Source organism: Aquarana catesbeiana, linkage group LG01 (assembly GCF_042186555.1).
Source record: "Aquarana catesbeiana isolate 2022-GZ linkage group LG01, ASM4218655v1, whole genome shotgun sequence".
In the NCBI taxonomy this organism is placed as follows: domain Eukaryota; kingdom Metazoa; phylum Chordata; class Amphibia; order Anura; family Ranidae; genus Aquarana; species Aquarana catesbeiana.
The window spans coordinates 810,804,578-810,822,814 of NC_133324.1; the positions used below are offsets into that span (position 1 = coordinate 810,804,578).

The following is an 18,237-nucleotide window of genomic DNA, read 5'->3' on the forward strand; positions in this document are numbered from 1 at the left end:
TAATTTCCAAAAGGGTACATTACCAAGATGCATGAAATCACAGAGCCACACACTACTTATATAAACACCCACTGGTATAGATGTTTCTCTTCTGTAGTGTTGAAGAATTTTACAAGAAACAAAACAGAGAACAGAAGAAAGAAAGTATTTGACAAACAACAAAAAGAAAAACAGAAGACAATAGCATGCTAAAAATTGATATAACTCAAGAGTGGAAATAATACTAATGATTTGTGATAATGAAAATGTAATCCAATAGAACACAACAAGTGTTTCTTGGACCAGAGAGGTTTTGAAATACCTCTGCAATGTCCGAAAATAGGGCTTGGCTTGTATTACGTCTCAGTGTATCCCAATAGCTCCTGGAGACATTTTGGTCTTCTACATCTGTTTTATGTACCTGTAGAGGTTTTAAGAAATGTAAATACTTGGAATTGCATTTTTATACAGCACTATTTTCAAGTTAGCGAAAAAGATATAACAGAGCTTATTAAATTGAGAAATGTGAAATCTTGCAGAGAAAGTGTCTACAACATTATTCTTTAATTAGTGTGCCTTCTATAGTTTTGTCCTTCATGTACACTAGTGGCATGATTTTAGCCTAAGGGTCCACTCATCTCATTCTATAATTGAGGGGTAATGGGGCATATGTGATCATATGGTTTAACTTCTCACTCCTTCAAGGTCCTAATTTATGTATTTCCAGGTTTCATACAAATGTTGTTCTGCTTCGTCCTTTAGTGATCATGCCCAAAACATCTAATGGGAATTTCTAAGCTTGGCTAGAAGAAAAATCACTTTTTGAAGTAAAGAAAAGGGCTTTACCTTGTTAAATTGGATGATTTAGGTCATGGAGGTAAATGGTTTTGCATATTACATTTACTGCTGCCTACACATTTAATATGCATACAACTGTCAAATATATCACATCCATAGCCTCTTAGATGTGCCTCAGTCACATAAGTTTTACCTTTCGCATATCTCCTATTTTGTAGTCCTACCTAATACTAAACGGAATAGTTAACTAATGTTCTCATGGCACAGGGATTAAGTCAATAACATCACCAACATGTATACTTTAATTTAAAGCTACAGATTAACATTTCTGGGGCCTCTGGGTAGAAAAGGTGCCCCATAATGTTCCTTACCTTACTAAGGGTAGGAATGCAGTTCTGTAATCTTTAGGAATCAATAGGGTTGATTTACTAAAGGCAAATAGACACTTCTCTTTGCAAGGGAATTTGCACTTTGCAAGGGAATTTGTCCCCGGGGTTAGTGAATGAGGAGAAGCTCTTCTGACTTCCATTCTCTATTGATGTACAAGCAAACATGTTGTTTATTCTCCTTGCATGTGATTGGATATTTTTTGAAAAGTAAAACTCCACCACATTTACTAAGCCCCTAGCAAATTCACTTGCAAAGTGCAACTTCCCTTGCAAAGTGAACAGCCTATTTGCTTTCAGTAAATCAACCCCTATGTCTTTGGGAGGGGAATCAAGATGTATAACATTTCCATCATGGCAAGTCATTTTTTAGTTAAATCCTCCACTTTTATAGCACTTGTTACATTAAAACGCCGTTCAATCTCGCAATAGTGGATGTAAACCCTCACATATCCCCGGTGAAGTGAACAGCCTCAGATGATACACGGGATGAAACAAATCTCCCTACATAAGTTTTACATGTATATCTGCTGTCTTAATCTTTATATATTCTTTAGAAAGTGCACATCATGTTGCAGATTTTCTCTTCCTGTTCAGCACTGAAAGTAGATTATAAGCATAAAGCCAAGACAGCTGATTGGAGGAAAGGCACACACCCCCACTCCACATTGGCAAAGGAAAGAAGTCGAGCAGCACTCTGCTAATCTATTAATAGAAACCTCCCACAACACGGTGTTGGAGAACATGTCAGAAGTTATCAGGCTGATAACAGAGCAATTGGACAGAAGAAACACACCGGACTCAGTGCTTTGGAGAGAGATAAGAAAACACTACAGATATATGTGCTCATCTCAAATTTCACTATTGGGTTTACATCCACTTTAACTATATATATGTATCAAATGTTTGAGATCTGATTATTGCATAATGGTGTAGTAATTTAACACTAATGTTACCAGTAGTGTGTTGTATGTAAAGTCTTATTGTATTGTACTGTGCTTGTTATAGATTCCTATTCCTTCTTAGTATGTGAATAGCACCACTCATTAGAGCTAAGAGAATCAGCCATAATTCACTGATGTAAGAATCCGAATATTTAAGCCGGGTACACACAGGCTGAATGTTGGAAGACAACAGCAAGTTACAAAATAAAGTAAAATGGCCGACATTCAGCCCATGTGTATGTCTGTCTAAATCTGCTAGTACATCTAACACACCCCCCCAGACTGAAAATGCTGCTGTCCAAAGGTGTCCCCTGTGCTCATTCGTCCAGAGTTGAGGGGGGGCACACTAATACAGGAGGTGTGTTACTGGCCAGATCTCCTGGAGAAAACAGAGGGAAAAAGCATAAGAAAGGGAAAACTAATGCAGCCATCTGATTGGTAAGCCGCAACATATTCCATTTTTGGTTTTGGATTTAATACCTCTTTAATGATAAGATCACAGACTTTTCTCTATGGTTTAATCATGTGTGACTCCTGGTTCATATACTGTAGAAGGCAGGATTTGAATACAATTTTAAAGCTTAAATTACCTGATATATGATATAATAACCATGCTCAATCTTTCAAAGCTATGGCTTTTGTAAGACAATATACATGTTGACTAAGAGTTAGAGTTAATGTGTACTTCTTTAATTCTTTACTATACTCCAAATTATTATTCTGACTGTAGAAAATAAGTGCAGTCAGACCTAAGACCTCTATCGATAGATCTGTATGTAAAAAAAATGTAATGATGGACACGGAGTCCTATGAAATAGTCTTTTGTTAGATCAGATATTTCCACAGGTATCTCAAACATGAGATCCTCTATGAGGACGCATGAAAAGTCGCTATTGTATTGCATTCCCTCCCATGGAAGAGAAGAGGAAAAGCATGCGTGTTATTTAAGAAAAGATTAGTAGAGCCTGGGAACGAAGGAATGTGGAAGTATGTTAAATGTGCTGGTTTGACTGTAATTATTGTGTTAGTTTTGTTAGTAGTAGTAACTGTTAACACAGGTAACACATTTAGTAAAAAACACTCCAAAACACAAATATTAAAATAATCATAAATACACTGATTAACAATGTGATACAGTATATGTCATAGTGTATGGGTTTCTGTTCACAAGTATACTGATGGCTACCAAGCCTAAAAATGACTGCTACAACCCTATCCCAAAGAAACAGACTATTGTTCCTAAATACCTAAACCTACTCTGAAGTACCTGGGTACACAAACCTTACAGAATATAAAGAACTGAGAAAATAAAGTATAACTAAATGTAACACTTTTTTTAAAGTGGTTGCAAAGGCAGAAGTTTTTTATCTTAATGCATTATATGCATTAAGATAAAACGCCTTCTGTGTGTAACAGCCCCCCTAATACTTACCTGAGCCCGTCTCGATCCAGCAATGTTGCACAAGAGACTCTCCCTCCTCATTGGATGAGCGGGCAGGGAAGCACCATTGGCTTCCGCTGCTGTCAATCAATGTCAGTGAGCCAATGAGGAGAGAGAGGGGGGCAGGTCCAGGGCTCCATGTCTGAATAGACACACAGAGCAGCGGCTCGGCTTGGGTGTTGCTTGCTGTGGGGGCACTCAACAGGAGGGAGGGGCCAGGAGTTGCGAAGAGGAACGCGAGAAGAGGAGGATTTTGGCTACTCTGTGCAAAACCATTGCACAGAGCAGGTAAGTATAACATGTTTGTTATTTTTCATTTAAAAAAAAGGAGACTTTACAATCACTTTAAGTTTTGGATGGAATGGGGAGGGATTAGAACACCTGTCAGCTTTTATTGCTGTCTGTGTCCCCATTAAGGAGATTCATTCTCTTTATTTGTCCTGTTTACTGTTATAATCAAAAGTAAAATAAAAAATACCAAATTTTTGGCTGTGCACTGAAAAATATTAGAGGAGAAATCTTCCAGTGGGGACATTAGTTCTGGTTATCTGGGGTCTCAAGGGATTCCCCTAATTTTCAGGTATTTCATCTACTTCCTGTTTGGCTATGGGACAGGAAGTGAAGGGAAATCTCTGCAATGGGACACAGATGATGAAAAAAAGATTGGCAGGGGTTATAACCCTCCCTTGCTCTATCCAAAATGGAAAAAAAAGTTTTGCTTATAGTTCTACTTTAAGTAGATTATTACAAAATCTATCATGTAATTTTATTAACCATTGACATCTACAGTTGTGCTTATAAGTTTACATGCCCTGGCAGAATTTGTGATTTCTTGGCCATTTTTCAGAGAATAGGAATGATAACACAAAAACTTTTCTTTCACTCGTGGTTGGTGTTTTGCTGAAGCCATTTATTATCAATCAACTGTGTTTACTCTTTTTAAATCATAATTACAACAGAAACTACCCAAATGACCCTGATCAAAAGTTTACATAACCCAGTTCTTAATACCATGTATTGCCCCCTTTAACATCAATGACATATTTAAGTCTTTTGTGGTATTTGTGGATAAGGCTCTTTATCTGCTCAGATGGTAAAGCTGCCCCCATTCCTCTTGGCAAAAAGCCTCCAGTTCCTGTAAATTCTTGGGCTGTCTTGCATGAACTGCACATTTGAGATCTCCCCAGAGTGGCTCAATGATATTGAGCTCAGGAGACTGAGATGGCCACTCCAGAACCTTCACTTTATTCTCCTGTAGCCAATGACAGGTCGACTAGGCCTTGTGTTTTGGATCATTGTCATGTTGGAATGTCCAAGTACGTCCCATGCGCAGCTTCCTGGCTGATGAATGCAAATGTGCCTCCAGTATTTTTTGATAACATACTGCATTCATCTTGCCAACAATTTTGACCAAATTTCCTGTGTCTTTGTAGCTCACACATCCCCAAAACATCAGTGATCCACCTCCGTACCTTTCATCATAGGCCTTGTGGACTCCTCTCCAAATGTAGCGTTTATGGTTGTGGCCAAAATGCTCAATGTTGGTCTCATCACTCCAAATAACTTTGCAGCAGATGGTTTGAGGCTTGTCTCTGTGCTGTTTGGTGTATTGTAAGCGGGATACTTTGTGGCATTTGCATAGTAATTGCTTTCTTCTGGCGACTCGACCATGCAGCCCATCTTTCTTCAAGTGCCTCCTTATTCTGCATCTTAAAACAGCCACACCATGTTTTCAGAGAGTCCTGTATTTCACCTTAAGTTTTTTGTGGGTTTTTCTTTGCATCCCGAACAATTTTCTTGGCAGTTCTGGTTTTAGTTGGTCTACCTGATCATGGTTTGGTTTCAACAAAACCCCTAATTTTCCACTTCTTGATTAGAGTTTGAACACTGCAGATTGGCATTCTCAATTCCTTGGATATCTTTTTATATCCCTTTCCTGTTTTATACAGTTCAACTACCTTTTCCCGCAGATCCTTTGACAATTATTTTGCTTTCCCCATGACTGAGAATCCAGAAACGTCAGTGCAGCACTGGATGAAAGATGCGAGGGTCTGTCAGGAGTCCAGAAACTCATTGACCTTTTATACATACACACTAATTACAAGCATACAGATCACAGGAGAGGATGGTTACCTTTAAAGAGGAAGTAAACCCCAGGTGATTTTTCTTATTTTTTCAACATATAAATACTATAGCTAATTACAAATGTTAATACATTTAAATCAGCATAAAACGAGGTAGGGAAATACCTTATTTATTGTCTTTATTATATCTCCAATTCCGGTTATCGGCCGCGCCATTACTTGTACTATTTCGTGAATCTATTCTGGACATCACTTATGCCCTTAACCTTTGTAAATCTCGCGCATGCGCTGTAGCGCCGTCACAAGGGGGAGAAGCAGGAGATGATCACAGCAGCATCGCGAGACTTTCCTCTGTGCCGTTCAGAGAGGAAGCTCGTCAATACTAATGTCCCCACATGCAGGGGAGATAGAAACGGCACACATAGTGTGCCGTTAATGAAAACACCTAGTGCGCAATTGCGCCTAACGTCACTCAAACTTGCAGGCGCTTTCTATGAAAACAAACACAGTGAGTACACTTTTACAGGCAGTGATCAGCTGCCTGTGCTATCTAGATTACAGAGAGATAAAGTTGTATTGGGGGGTTTACAACCGCTAATTTCAAACCCCTTTGGTCAACTTGTGTGCATGTTATTAGGCCAAAATCACCAGGGTATGTAAACTTTTGATCAGGGTCATTTGGGCAGTTTCTGTTGTGAATATGATTTAAAAAGAGTAAACACAGTTGATTGATAATAAATGGCGTCAGCCAAACACTAACCATGAGTGAAAGAAACATTTTTGTGTTATCATTTATATTGTCTGAAAAATGGCCAAGAAATCAAATTCTGCCAGGGTATGTAAACTTATGAACACAACTGTATGTAGGTGTCATATGCTATAGCCTGACTTGTGAAGGTCAATGACTGTAAAGTTTGGGATAATAGTTTGTTGAAAGAAGAGTCACATGGCTCATTTGATGATTCAGCATGGGACTATGTGATCATCTTTCAACTAACTTTTACAGTAAGAAACAATTGTAAAATATGCACACACAGATGATTGGGATGAGCATTTCACCATAATAAATAAATATTAAGAAATGTAAGTTTGAATGTCTTAAAGACAAACTCCATCCAATACTTTTTAAGAACACAGCATCTAGTTTACTATAAACTGATTATATAACCCCAGGATGAGTTCAGTGGAAAATATACTATTTATATGGACTCTATACCTGTAACCTAGAAGAATAAAAAATGTAACAGCCCTGTGTGGCCACCCCTCAGCATGCACAAATGTTAGTGTTGGGAAGTGGAGGCAAGCACTGACACAGCATGCTGCCAACTGTCTCCCAATCATTTTGAAGCAGGATGGGTACAGATAACAATTTGTTCTGGTTGTCTGCTTTAGAAGATCAACTGATGTGCTTATTAGCCGCATTCCCAGCTATAGAAACTGGCAAGGAACTTGCTATAACTCTGGGAGCTAGAAACAATTCTTAATTAAAAATTATACAGTATCTACCTAAAACTTAAATATCCCTTTTTGGGTGGACTTTAAATTAATATTAAAAGGCAGATTTTTTTTTTTTACCTGCCCTGTACAGTGGTTTTGCACAGAGCGGCCCGATCCTCCTCTTCTTGGGTCCCTCGCTGGTGCTCCTGGCCTCTCCTTCCTGCTGAGTGCCTTGGGGGCACCCAAACATTTGCTGCTCTGTGTGTCCATTCACACACGGTGCGTGGCTCAGCCTCACACCGGCTCTCTCCTTGTTTGCTCACTGGCTGGGTGCCATTGGCACCCACTACTGTCTCAGCCAATGAGGAGGAAGGAACCCAGGAGAGCCGATGCTCTTGTGCGCACATTGCTGGATCGAGATGGGGCTCAAGTAAGCACTGCACACAGAAGGTTTTTTACCTTTATTCATAGAATGCATGTAGGTAAAAAAAACCTTGAACCTTTACATCCACTTTAAGAGGTCCCGATATGTAGCAATGCAGTAGCTAAAAATATTACAGTGGTTACAAATATTTAGCAAAATGATAACAGTATGATTGCAAACTATGTTCTTCAATTATCTAACCTAAAAACAAAAAAACACACTTTATTTAAAATTTGTAATGTGCAAGTTTGAATGTGAAAGGACTATTACAATGAGACAAAGACCTTTAGATTTTGACATATTGGTATACTATTTCATTGCTGAAGAGCACAGCTAAAGTCATGACTTGGACAAAGTCTACGACATCAATAAGGAGCAGCACAAAGTGAGCTGTATAGAACAAAAGGCATTCACATTCCCACTTTGGCTTTCTGACAACGACATGATCCTATGGCACTGAACACCACTTTGTAGCTACTTACAAGCACTGGGAAAGCTGAAGTGTGCAATGAAACTATGATCACAAAGAGGCTCATTGAATGGATAATATAAAGGATTCCTTATTGAAGAATCAGGTACATGTTTATTTTTCTTTATTTGTAGCTAAACTAATGTGACTTTTACTGTAACAGTCTCCTACTTCCGAATATCAATAATAGCCCGCACATGCCAATGTGCCTCTTTTTCAGTATGAGTATACCTGCTTTGCAGGCTACAATAAACTTCACAGGGTCCCTCAGGAATACAGTGAACTGGTAAATGGGAAAGAGCTGGGCTTTAAACAAAACACCCCATTTAGAAAGAACCCCACATGGAAAAGTTCATACACAGTCCGTGTCCCCTTGGTTACAATTTGATGCATATCGTAATTTGTCATAACCACTAAAGGACCGAGCCTCTTTTTGAGATTTGTTGTTTACAAGTTAAAAACAGTTTTTTTTGCTATAAAATTACTTAAAACTCCCAAACATTTTACATAATTTTTTTCTAACACCCTAGAGAATAAAATAGCGGTAGTTGCAATACTTTCTGTCACACCGTATTGGCGCAGCAGTCTTACAAGGGCACTTTTTTGGGAAAAAATACACTTTTTTGAATTAAAAAATAAGACAACAGTAAAGTTAGCCCAATTTTTTTTGATATTGTGAAAGATAATGTTACGCCGAGTAAATTGATACCCAACATATCACGCTTCAAAATTGCGTCCGCTCGTGGAATGGCGACAAACTTTTACCCTTAAAAATCTCCATAAGCAACGTTAAAAAAATTCTACAGGTTGCATGTTTTAAATTACAGAGGAGGTCTAGGGCTAGAATTGTTGCTCTCGCTCTACCTCACTTGTGTGGTTTGAACACCATTTTCATATGCGGGTGCTACTCACGTATGCGTACGCTTCTGCACGCGAGTTCGGCGGGACGGGGACGCATTTAAAAAAGAAAAAACATTTCTTATTTATTTTACCTTTTAATTTTTATTTTTACACTGCTCTTTTTTAAAAAAATGTGTCACTTTTATTCCTATTACAAGGAATGTAAACATCCCTTGTAATAGAAAAAAGCATGACAGGACCTCTTAAATATGAGATCTGGGGTCAAAAAGACCTCAGATATCCCTCTTCAAAGTTAGAATGTATATCGGTGTGCGGCGGTCTGGAAGTGGTTAAAGAATGCACATGTAAATGATTCAGCGAGTGTTGTCCACATGATGATTCTAGGCCAGAGAAGCTGCATGCATTTGGTTTGGCTGATGTCCACCAGAAAAAGTGTGTATTTGGTGAAGCTGACGTCTGTCTAGACCAGTGTTTCTCAACCCCAGTCCTCAAGGCGCCCCAACAGGTCATGTTTTCAGGATCTCCATTATTTTGCACAGGTGATTTGATCAGTTTCACTGCTTTAGTAATTACCACAGTTTCAACTGAGGAAAATCCTGAAAACATGACCTGTTGGGGTCGCCTTGAGGACTGGCGTTGAGAAACACTGGTCTAGACATAGGTAGAATTCGGCACTACAATGACTCAGCCCCTCTCATAAAGCAGATCTAAACCCAAATATTAAAATCTCATATCAGCTTTAAAATTATTGCAATTTCATTGTTACATTAATCACTTGCCACCCAATGCAATTTTGAAATGTTTCACATACATGTAACAACCAAACATTATGTAATTTCTGAAAGCAGAGGACCTGGAGAATAAAATGGTGGTGGTTGTAATTTTTATGTAACCTGATATTTGTACAGCTCTTTATCGAATGCATGTTAATTCACTTTAGTGCACACAAACACAATATAAGACCCAATATTTTGGTAAATTATAAAATATTGTCTTGCACTGAGTAGATACCAAATATGTCATGATTTATGGTACATAGAAATCTCCATAGGTAATGCTTTTAAAGCCTTTATAGGTTATAAGTTTAGAGTCAATTGTGAGCTCTGCCACTAGAATTTTTACCTCACTCTGACGTTTGTGGTGATACCTCACATGTGAGATGCAATCGCCAGTTACATATGTGTGTGGGACCTACATGTGTGTTTGCCTTTGCATGTGAGCATGGGGGCACAGGGGTGCTTTAAATATTTTAAAATCCAAAGTTCACTAATTATTTTTACACTGTTTTTTAAATCTTGATGACCAACATCCCTCGTCATATCCGGGGCAATGACATGTCCTCTTTATGGAGAGATCTGGGGTCTTTTAGACCCCTGATCCCTCCTCTGCTCTTCAAAGCAGCTGATCCAACCGGGATTGGTTGTATTTGCCGCTTCACTGGCCGGCAAAAGCCGGTAAACAAAGAACTAAAACCAGAAGTGATGAAATCCTTGTTGCTTCTGGCTTCATTTGTCAAAGAGGAAGGGGAGGAAAGGATGTTCCTCCCTGTCCTCTTTCTGTAGCCAGCCCAATAGAGTGTAGCAATCCCAGGATGGGCACCAGCGGGGGGCAGGGGCGGCTTGTCTATTAAGGGAGCACGGACGCCACCCCCTCCCTATCCATGCGTCCAGCCCCCATACAGGACGCCAGATGCATGGATTGCAATGGGGAGGGTGTTTTATTTAAGCACCTGATTAGAGCCAGGGGCTCTAATAGGCTTCAAAATAGGGTGGGCTCGGGGCGCAGAGCACTACACTTCAAGCCCACCCAGGTGTGTTAAAATAGCGAATGAACATTCCTTTTGAAACACTAATCCCCCTCCTGGCCAATCAGGAAGTGGGTCCATAAGTTCACCTTTGGAACATGTTACATGTTCCACTCATATTAAGCGTGAAAACTGTAACGTGCCAGCTCCTTCCTTCTCTATAACAGCCGGCGGGGGGTTTCTCTCCCGACACCCGCTGTCTTTTTTAGAAACAGCTGTGTGGGGCTCCACCCAGCCAGCTGGTAGCTGCCATAACCCCTGTATTTTTAAAAATGGCGGACTGTCTTCTTTCAGATAAAATTGGTCTCTGTGGCGGATTCGCCGCAAGATCACTTTTATCGGGGGCGGGAGAGGGCCCCCCTCCTCCCGCTCTGCGACTGTCTCCGCCCCTTACCAGAGCCGTCGATAGCGGTGGAGACGATCGCGTCTGCTCCCCTCACTGCCCACTGCCTGGATGCCGAGTGAGGGAAAGATGGCCCCCGCTCAGCTCCATAGCATTGGAGGGGGGAAGAGACGTCAAAATGTCACTTCCACCCAATGCTCTTAAAAGGGAAATTTTTATTTTATTATTTTCAAATGACATTTAATATATTTTTTTCTTTTTTTTGCATTTTTGTGTAAATATGAGATCTGAGGTCTTTTTGACCCCAGATCTTACATTCAAGAGGTCCTGTCATGCTTTTTTTCTATTACAAGGGATGTTTACTTTCCTTGTAATAGGAATAAAAGTGACCCAAAACATTTTTTTTAAAAGGACAGTGTCAAAATAAAAAAAAGTAAAAAGTAAAATAAATAAGAAAAAAAAAAAATTAAAGCACACGGCCATTCCACGAGCGGGTGCAATTTTGAAGCATGACATGTTGGGTATCAATTTACTTGGCGTAACATTATCTTTCACAATATAAAAAAAAAAATTGGGCTAACTTTACTGTTGTCTTATCTTTTAATTAAAAAAAGTGTGCTTGTAAGACCGCTGCACAAATAAGGTATGACAAAGTATTGCAACGACCGCCATTTTATTCTCTAGAGTGTATGAAAAAAAAAAATATATATATAAATGATTTAACTTGTAAACTGAAAAATAGGCCCAGTCCTTAAGTGGTTAAAGTGGTTGTAAACCCAAAGGAAAAAATAAAAACAAACAAACCCTGTAAGACAAAGGCATAATGAGCTCGTATGCGATGCATACTTAGATCGATGCTGTTGCAGCGGTCCTTGTACACCACTGTGAGCAGCGACATGTCTCCCGGAGTCATTTCCGGGTTCGCGGGCTCCGGCGCTGTGATTGGCCGGAGCCACCGGTCACGACACGGCTGCTGAAGAAACGGCACGAGCGAGCCATTTATTCAGTGCACATGGGCCGATGACGTTGGTGCAAGCGTATATGGTAAATATCTCCTAACCCGTGCGGGCTTAGGAGATATTTTCCAGTACCTGCAGGTAAGCCTTATTATAGGCTCACCTGTAGGTACAAGTGGTGTAACAGGGTCTACAACCACTTTAAGGTTTAAATCTACATTAACACTGGTAATATTTCATCTGTAGAGGGAATGTATTGTTTTCAGCGAGTTGGCCAACTCTGAGACTTGTACTGGAGAAAGAGCATAACCAATGCATAGCGCTGTAAAACAGGAAGCAGAGTCTGCATATGTAATTAACAAACATGTCTGCCCCCAAGTACATTTAAAGTAGCAACCTATACCTAGAAACAAGGGTTTTAAAACATTTAGAACAGAATGAATAAATTATTTATATCAAGATAATAGCTTTAAAGGGGTTGTAAAGGTTTTTTTTTTTTTTTTTTAATATATCGAACATGGTATACTTACCTCCTCTGTTCAAGGGTTTTGCACAGAGTGGCCCAATCCTCCTCTTTAGGGGTCCCCTCAGCGGCACTCCTGGCTCCTCCCCACATCAAGTGCCACCTCAGAGACCTGTATTCGAAGGGGACACTGGTGCAGGCGCGCTTCCGAGTCCTCCTGCTGCGTCCATTGACACAGACAGCAGGACTCGGCCCCACCCCCCATGTCACTGGATTTGATTGACAGCAGCGGCAGCCAATGGCTGCCGCTGCTATCAGTCTATCCAATGAGGACCCGAGACAGTGGCTGGAGCAGCTCGTCCCCGTTGCTGGAAAGATTGGGTTCAGGTAAGTAAAAGGGGGGCTCTGGGGGGGCTCTGGGGGGGCTGCTGCACTACAGAAGGTTTTTCATCTTAATGCATTAAGGTAAAAAACCTTGAGGGTTTGCAACCCCTTTAACATATGAAAAAATGTTGAAACGACAGTACATTGCTTTTAAGCACAATACTGGAAACTATGACAGTCCACACATGTATTTCAGTAGTAGTGTAAGTGGCAAATTCATAACATGAAGATTTGGGTGGGGAAAATGGCAATAAAAAAACGTGTCCTATTCTACGGATGTCATTTTGAAAGCAGGAGCACCCTGCTGTGTAAAAATAACAAGTAATTAGTGACAGTAAAAATATTGACATATCTTCATTAAATACCATTTTTAAAAACACTTAAAAGTGGACTGTAAAGAACGCTCCAGTGACAAGAGAGAAAGGAAGAAAACAACACTAACTTTTGACATCTGTGGAACATGTACTGGCAGGTTGGGGACCTTTGCACATTTCCAGGAGTAACTGTTCATTTAAAGGGATGTTTTCATGAAAATAAAGGAGTTTCAATCCATGTAGACTACATATTTGGGTAGATTAGAACACTCTTTTTCCACTTTGGAGCTATAAATGTAATTTTCTTCTTTTTCTGAGATCTCACAATATTCGTTTTCCGAAGAAAATGTATACGCTAAGGTTATTTTCAGCAAAACCAGATCAAATCTCGTGATGGGCAGATGATTTCTCCAAACCTGGACTCATGGAAAATCTGTCTGATTATGGCAAGCAGAAGTTTGTTTTGCTTGACGAACCAATCTGCTCAATGAATCCTTGACTGGTCTAAATCAAGTGTGCGCTCTGTGGATCCGCCCATCCCATTTATTCTTCCTCCAGACTGCCCTCTGTAAATTACTTCCTCATTTAAATATTTAGGGATTACGGTGCAATTACTATGATCTATGTATGTTATAAATAATCTCCTATCTTATACCCCCCTCCCATGAATCCTTTACTGGTCTATGTGTGTGCTATTTTTGAAAAGCCATCCCAGAGCATGGGCTCTCTTTTTCCATAGCTCCCAACTGTCCCTGATTTGGAGGGACTGTCCCTGATTTGGAGCAATGTCCCTCTGTCCCTCTTTCCTCCTCATTTGTCTCTCATTTTGGTCTGATCTATATAGTTGTATATAAAATGCACTTTTTATCTTTCAAAAAGTGTTTCCTGGCGCTAAACTTTTCATCCAAATGCTAAATTGCTGCATTTGTACATTTTAAACGCCAATATAAAGGAATAGTAGTGGTAAAAATAAGCCCTTGTGGATTGTGGGTGTGGCAGGGGGCGTGTCCTATGCCTGCATACGTTTGTTGTAGGTGTCCCTCATTCCCATCTCAAAATGTTGGGAGGTATGCTTTTCCTTATCCATGGACTGAAGACAACCTTAAAGTGTCACCAATCTCACATCAGTAAAATCAGTCTGTATATTAATATTATTTAAGGTACTTATATAGAGCCGTCAATTTACACAGCGCTTTACATATACATTGTACATTCACATCGGTCCCTACCCTCAAGGAGCTTACAATCTCCCTAACTCACATTCATATACTAGGGCCAATTTAGGCAGAAACCAATTAACCTGCCAGCATGTCTTTTGTATATGAAGTAAAGCATGCTTGTTTAACTCATTGTGTAAGGGGTTAATCCTGTGCATTGTGTAAAAAGGCTGTTTGGTCCTGTCTTCTCTGATCCTCCCCTTCTTTTACTATCCCCAATTTATCTCCTGATAAAACAGAGCCTTGGAGCCATTTTTTTTGGGGGGGGGGAGGGTGCATGTGATCAGCACAGGGCCAATCAGCACTGTCCAGACAGAGGGCAGGAGTCATGCAGCCTCATAGGACAGTTAGAGTAGAATGAAAACTCCTTCTACAAGCTTTACCAGTGCTCGGCTGATAGAAGTCAAAAGACTGCTATTTATCTGCTGATGAGAAAAGGTGTTTAGCAGTTTATATTTACTAAAATAATTACATTTCCCTTTTCTGTGCACTGTAGGAGACCAGATATAGTGAATGCAGGGTCCTGGGTTTAGTAACACCAATCCTTAAAAAAAAACAAATCCTTAAAGTGGAGTTCCACCCAGTTTTACTACTTTGACTTAAAGGAAAGACCACCCCTCCACCACTCGACTTTGGATAATTATTATTATTTTTTTTCTTACATAACCTTTTCTGAGTGTACTTTAGTCCTAGCTGGGCCGCGTCCCAGGGCGCCATTTCCTTTTCTCCCCCGCTGTCTTCTGGAAAGCGTTGCGTGACTCGCTCATGCGCAGTAGCAAACTGGCAGTGAAGCCTGAAGGCTCCACTGCCGGTTTCCCTTAGTTGGAATGGCAGTGCCTGCACCCAGTCCGATGGATAAATCTGTCTCGGGGGGCCGACATCGCGGGCTCCCTGGACAGGTATGTGTCCTTATTAAAAGTCAGCAGGTACAGTGTTTGTAGCTGCTGACTTTAAAAAAGAAAAAAATTTGCGGCTGGAACACCGTTTTAATCAGAAGTAGGGCTTGTATGGGACTATGGAACAGACTTCCTTATTCTTTGTAATGTAGTAAGCCAAAATAGGGAAGAGCCATATGTGTTTATGGTATTGCCCCAATAAGAAAGTATTGCTCTTTCTTCCAAATCTTGGACCATAGCTCACTCATACTAGCAGTGGCGGCTGGTGGGTTCCTTTTTTGGGAGGTGGGGGGGGCAGCAAACAAACAACACCCCCCCGGGGCGTGGCACTGCACAGCACCCCTCCCCCGCTCGTGTGGCGGGGCTGTAGTGTCCTCCCTTGGAGTGTGGGCAGTGGCCGTGGCGATTCCGGTGTCCTCCAGTTTCCTCTGCCGCGTGTCTTCCGCCAAATTGCTAGGCATCCATTAATATCGCCTGACACTTTGGCCAATTGGGAAACAGCTCTCACAGACCTACCTCTTGATTGGCGGGGAGGAACTTTAGTGTGATAATAGCGAAAATTCATTCGCTATTGTCACACAACTGGGTGGGTTCGGAGCGCAATGCTCTGGGCTCTGAGCTCAAATGTTTTTGAAGCCTATTAGAGCCTCTGGCCCTAATCAGGTGCTTAAAAAAAAAAACACCCAGCCGCATTGAAATCCATGGTCCAGCGCTACTGATATGTAGCTCAGTGGGTCGGACACATGGTTAGGGGAGGCGGTGCCCGTGCGCCCTGTATGGACGGGCCGCCACTGCATACTAATTCACACACCTGGCAGATTGAATACACCTGCTGATTGTCAGGAAAGCTATTTTTTAAGCCAGATGCAGTTTCTTTCAAATTCCTGGTCCTTTTATTTGATAGGCAACCTGGCTGATCAAAAAGTAGGCTTGGGTGACGGTAGAAGAAAAGCAAAGTTCGACTTTTTATAGGAAAAGTTCAGATATTCAAATAACATCAGTTGACTATATCTATCTTTGAATCTACTGAGTATTTTGACTTGTAGTTTTCACTGTTGGTAACCCCAACTTATTTATTTCTTCACTGTATGTTCATGGTAACATGTAAAACTCTTCTGCAATTTCTGATTTATCTCTGGTGCTGCATTAACTATTTTCTAGTTGTTATTTCAGGGTTGTAGGAGCAGCAGGTGGAGCAGGTCCAGCCCAGATGTCGCATTGCCTGGCCACAGACTCAAGCCCTTCATGAGGCTTTCCAAGGCTTTCCCAAGAGATGTAATCTCTCCATGATACTAGATTTGATGATGCACAGCAAACTTGTAATTCTTTACCAATTATGTACAGTTCTGCGAGAATAGCTGGGTCAACGTGGCAACGTTTTTACCTTAAAAACAACTATACCAATGGTTTTAAACACAAAATATGTGAATCATGGTCTATTACTGTATATACTTAAGTATAAGTTGACCCGAATATAAGCCGAGGCACCTAATTTTACCACAAAAAACTGGGAAAACTTATTGACTCGAGTATAAGCCTAGGGTGAGAAATGTGCAGCTATTGTAAATGGAAAAGAGGGTCAACAATGCCCATTTGCAGCCTCACTGTGCCCATTTTCATGCCTCACTGTGCCTATTTGCAGCCATAGGTCCCCCGAGCTTCAAACTCGGTAGTTAAGGGTTCCTAGATGTCCCCTAACTGCAGCCAAAATTTGGGGTCTCTGGACCCAAAGGGTCCCGAAATGACATTGCTGCAGATGGACACAGTTGACCGACTTTGGGGCCCAGTATCTTGGGGCCACTTAGTGCTGGGCACCCTAAATTTGGTGTGCAAACCCAGTGGAACGAGCACCACAATATATCCAAAGCTGGGGTTCCAAAGCTAGCACCAAGTGGCCCTGAGATACAGGGCCCCAAAAAATCGGTTCAGAAAACGTCAAGCACTTTTCTGCAGCAGAGAATGACATTTCCCGAACCGAATTTGGGGCCCCGTATCTCGGGGCAACTTAGTGCTAGGAACCCCAGCTTTAAATATGTTGTGGTACTAGTTCCACTGGGTTTGCACACCAAATTTGCGGTTCCTAGCACAAAGTGGCCCCAAGATACGGGACCCCAAAGTCGGTTCAGAAAATGTCAAGCACTTTTCTGCAGCAGAGAATGACATTTCCCAAACCAACTTTGGGGCCCCGTATCTCGGGACCACTTGGTGCTAGGAACCCTAGCTTTGGATATGTTGTGGTACTAGTTCCACTGGGACCCGGGGGCCCCAAAGTCGGTTTGGAAAATGAAATTTTTTGCTGCAGAAAAGTGCTCGACTCGAGTATAAGCCGAGGGGGGCACTTTCAGCACAAAAAAATGTGCTGAAAAACTCGGCTTATACTCGAGTATATACGGTACTCAAATGTGGTTACTGCTGGATGCTTTTTTTCTTTTACTGATTAGTTTTGTGTGACTGGCAATGTTCCTTTTAGGTTTTCGCCAAAGTGCAAAGTTCCATATGCACATTTTAAACCTTTGTATAATTTGTTATATATATATATATATATATATGTATATATATATATATATATACACACACACACACACATACACATACACACACACACACACACACACACAGAGGTATATACACTACACACAGCCATAGTGACTCAGTACATACGTGCCTCCCACTTTTTAAGGGACCAAAAGTAATGGGACAATTGGCTGCTCAGCTGTTCCATGGACAGGGGTGTGTTATTCCCTCATTATCCCATTTACAAGGAGCAAATAAAAGGTCCAGAGTTAATTTCAAGTGTGCTATTTGCATTTGGAATCTGTTGCTGTCAACTCTCAATATGAGATCCAAAGAGCTGTCGCTATCAGTGAAACAAGCCATCATTAGGCTGAAAAAACAAAACAAACCCATCAGAGAGATAGGAAAAACATTAGGTGTGGCCAAATCAACTGTTTGGAACATCCTTAAAAAGAAAGAACGCACCGGTGAGCTCAGCAACACCAAAAGACCTGGAAGACCACGGAAAACAACTGTGGTGAAT

General features: G+C 40.9%; 1 protein-coding gene across 8 annotated transcripts in view; it reads right to left on the reverse strand.

Moving 5' to 3' along the window:
• Positions 1-18,237, reverse strand: part of MICU3 (mitochondrial calcium uptake family member 3) — a 232,443-nt gene that overhangs the window by 32,193 nt on the left and 182,013 nt on the right. For 4 of the 8 annotated variants that reach the window (XM_073608174.1, XM_073608163.1, XM_073608190.1 and 1 more), the window contains one exon: positions 302-400. The exons of the other annotated variants lie outside the window; for them this stretch is intronic. In XM_073608174.1, the coding sequence (XP_073464275.1) occupies positions 302-400 (99 nt within the window). The remainder of the gene's footprint in view (positions 1-301; positions 401-18,237) is intronic. 8 annotated transcript variants of the gene reach the window in all.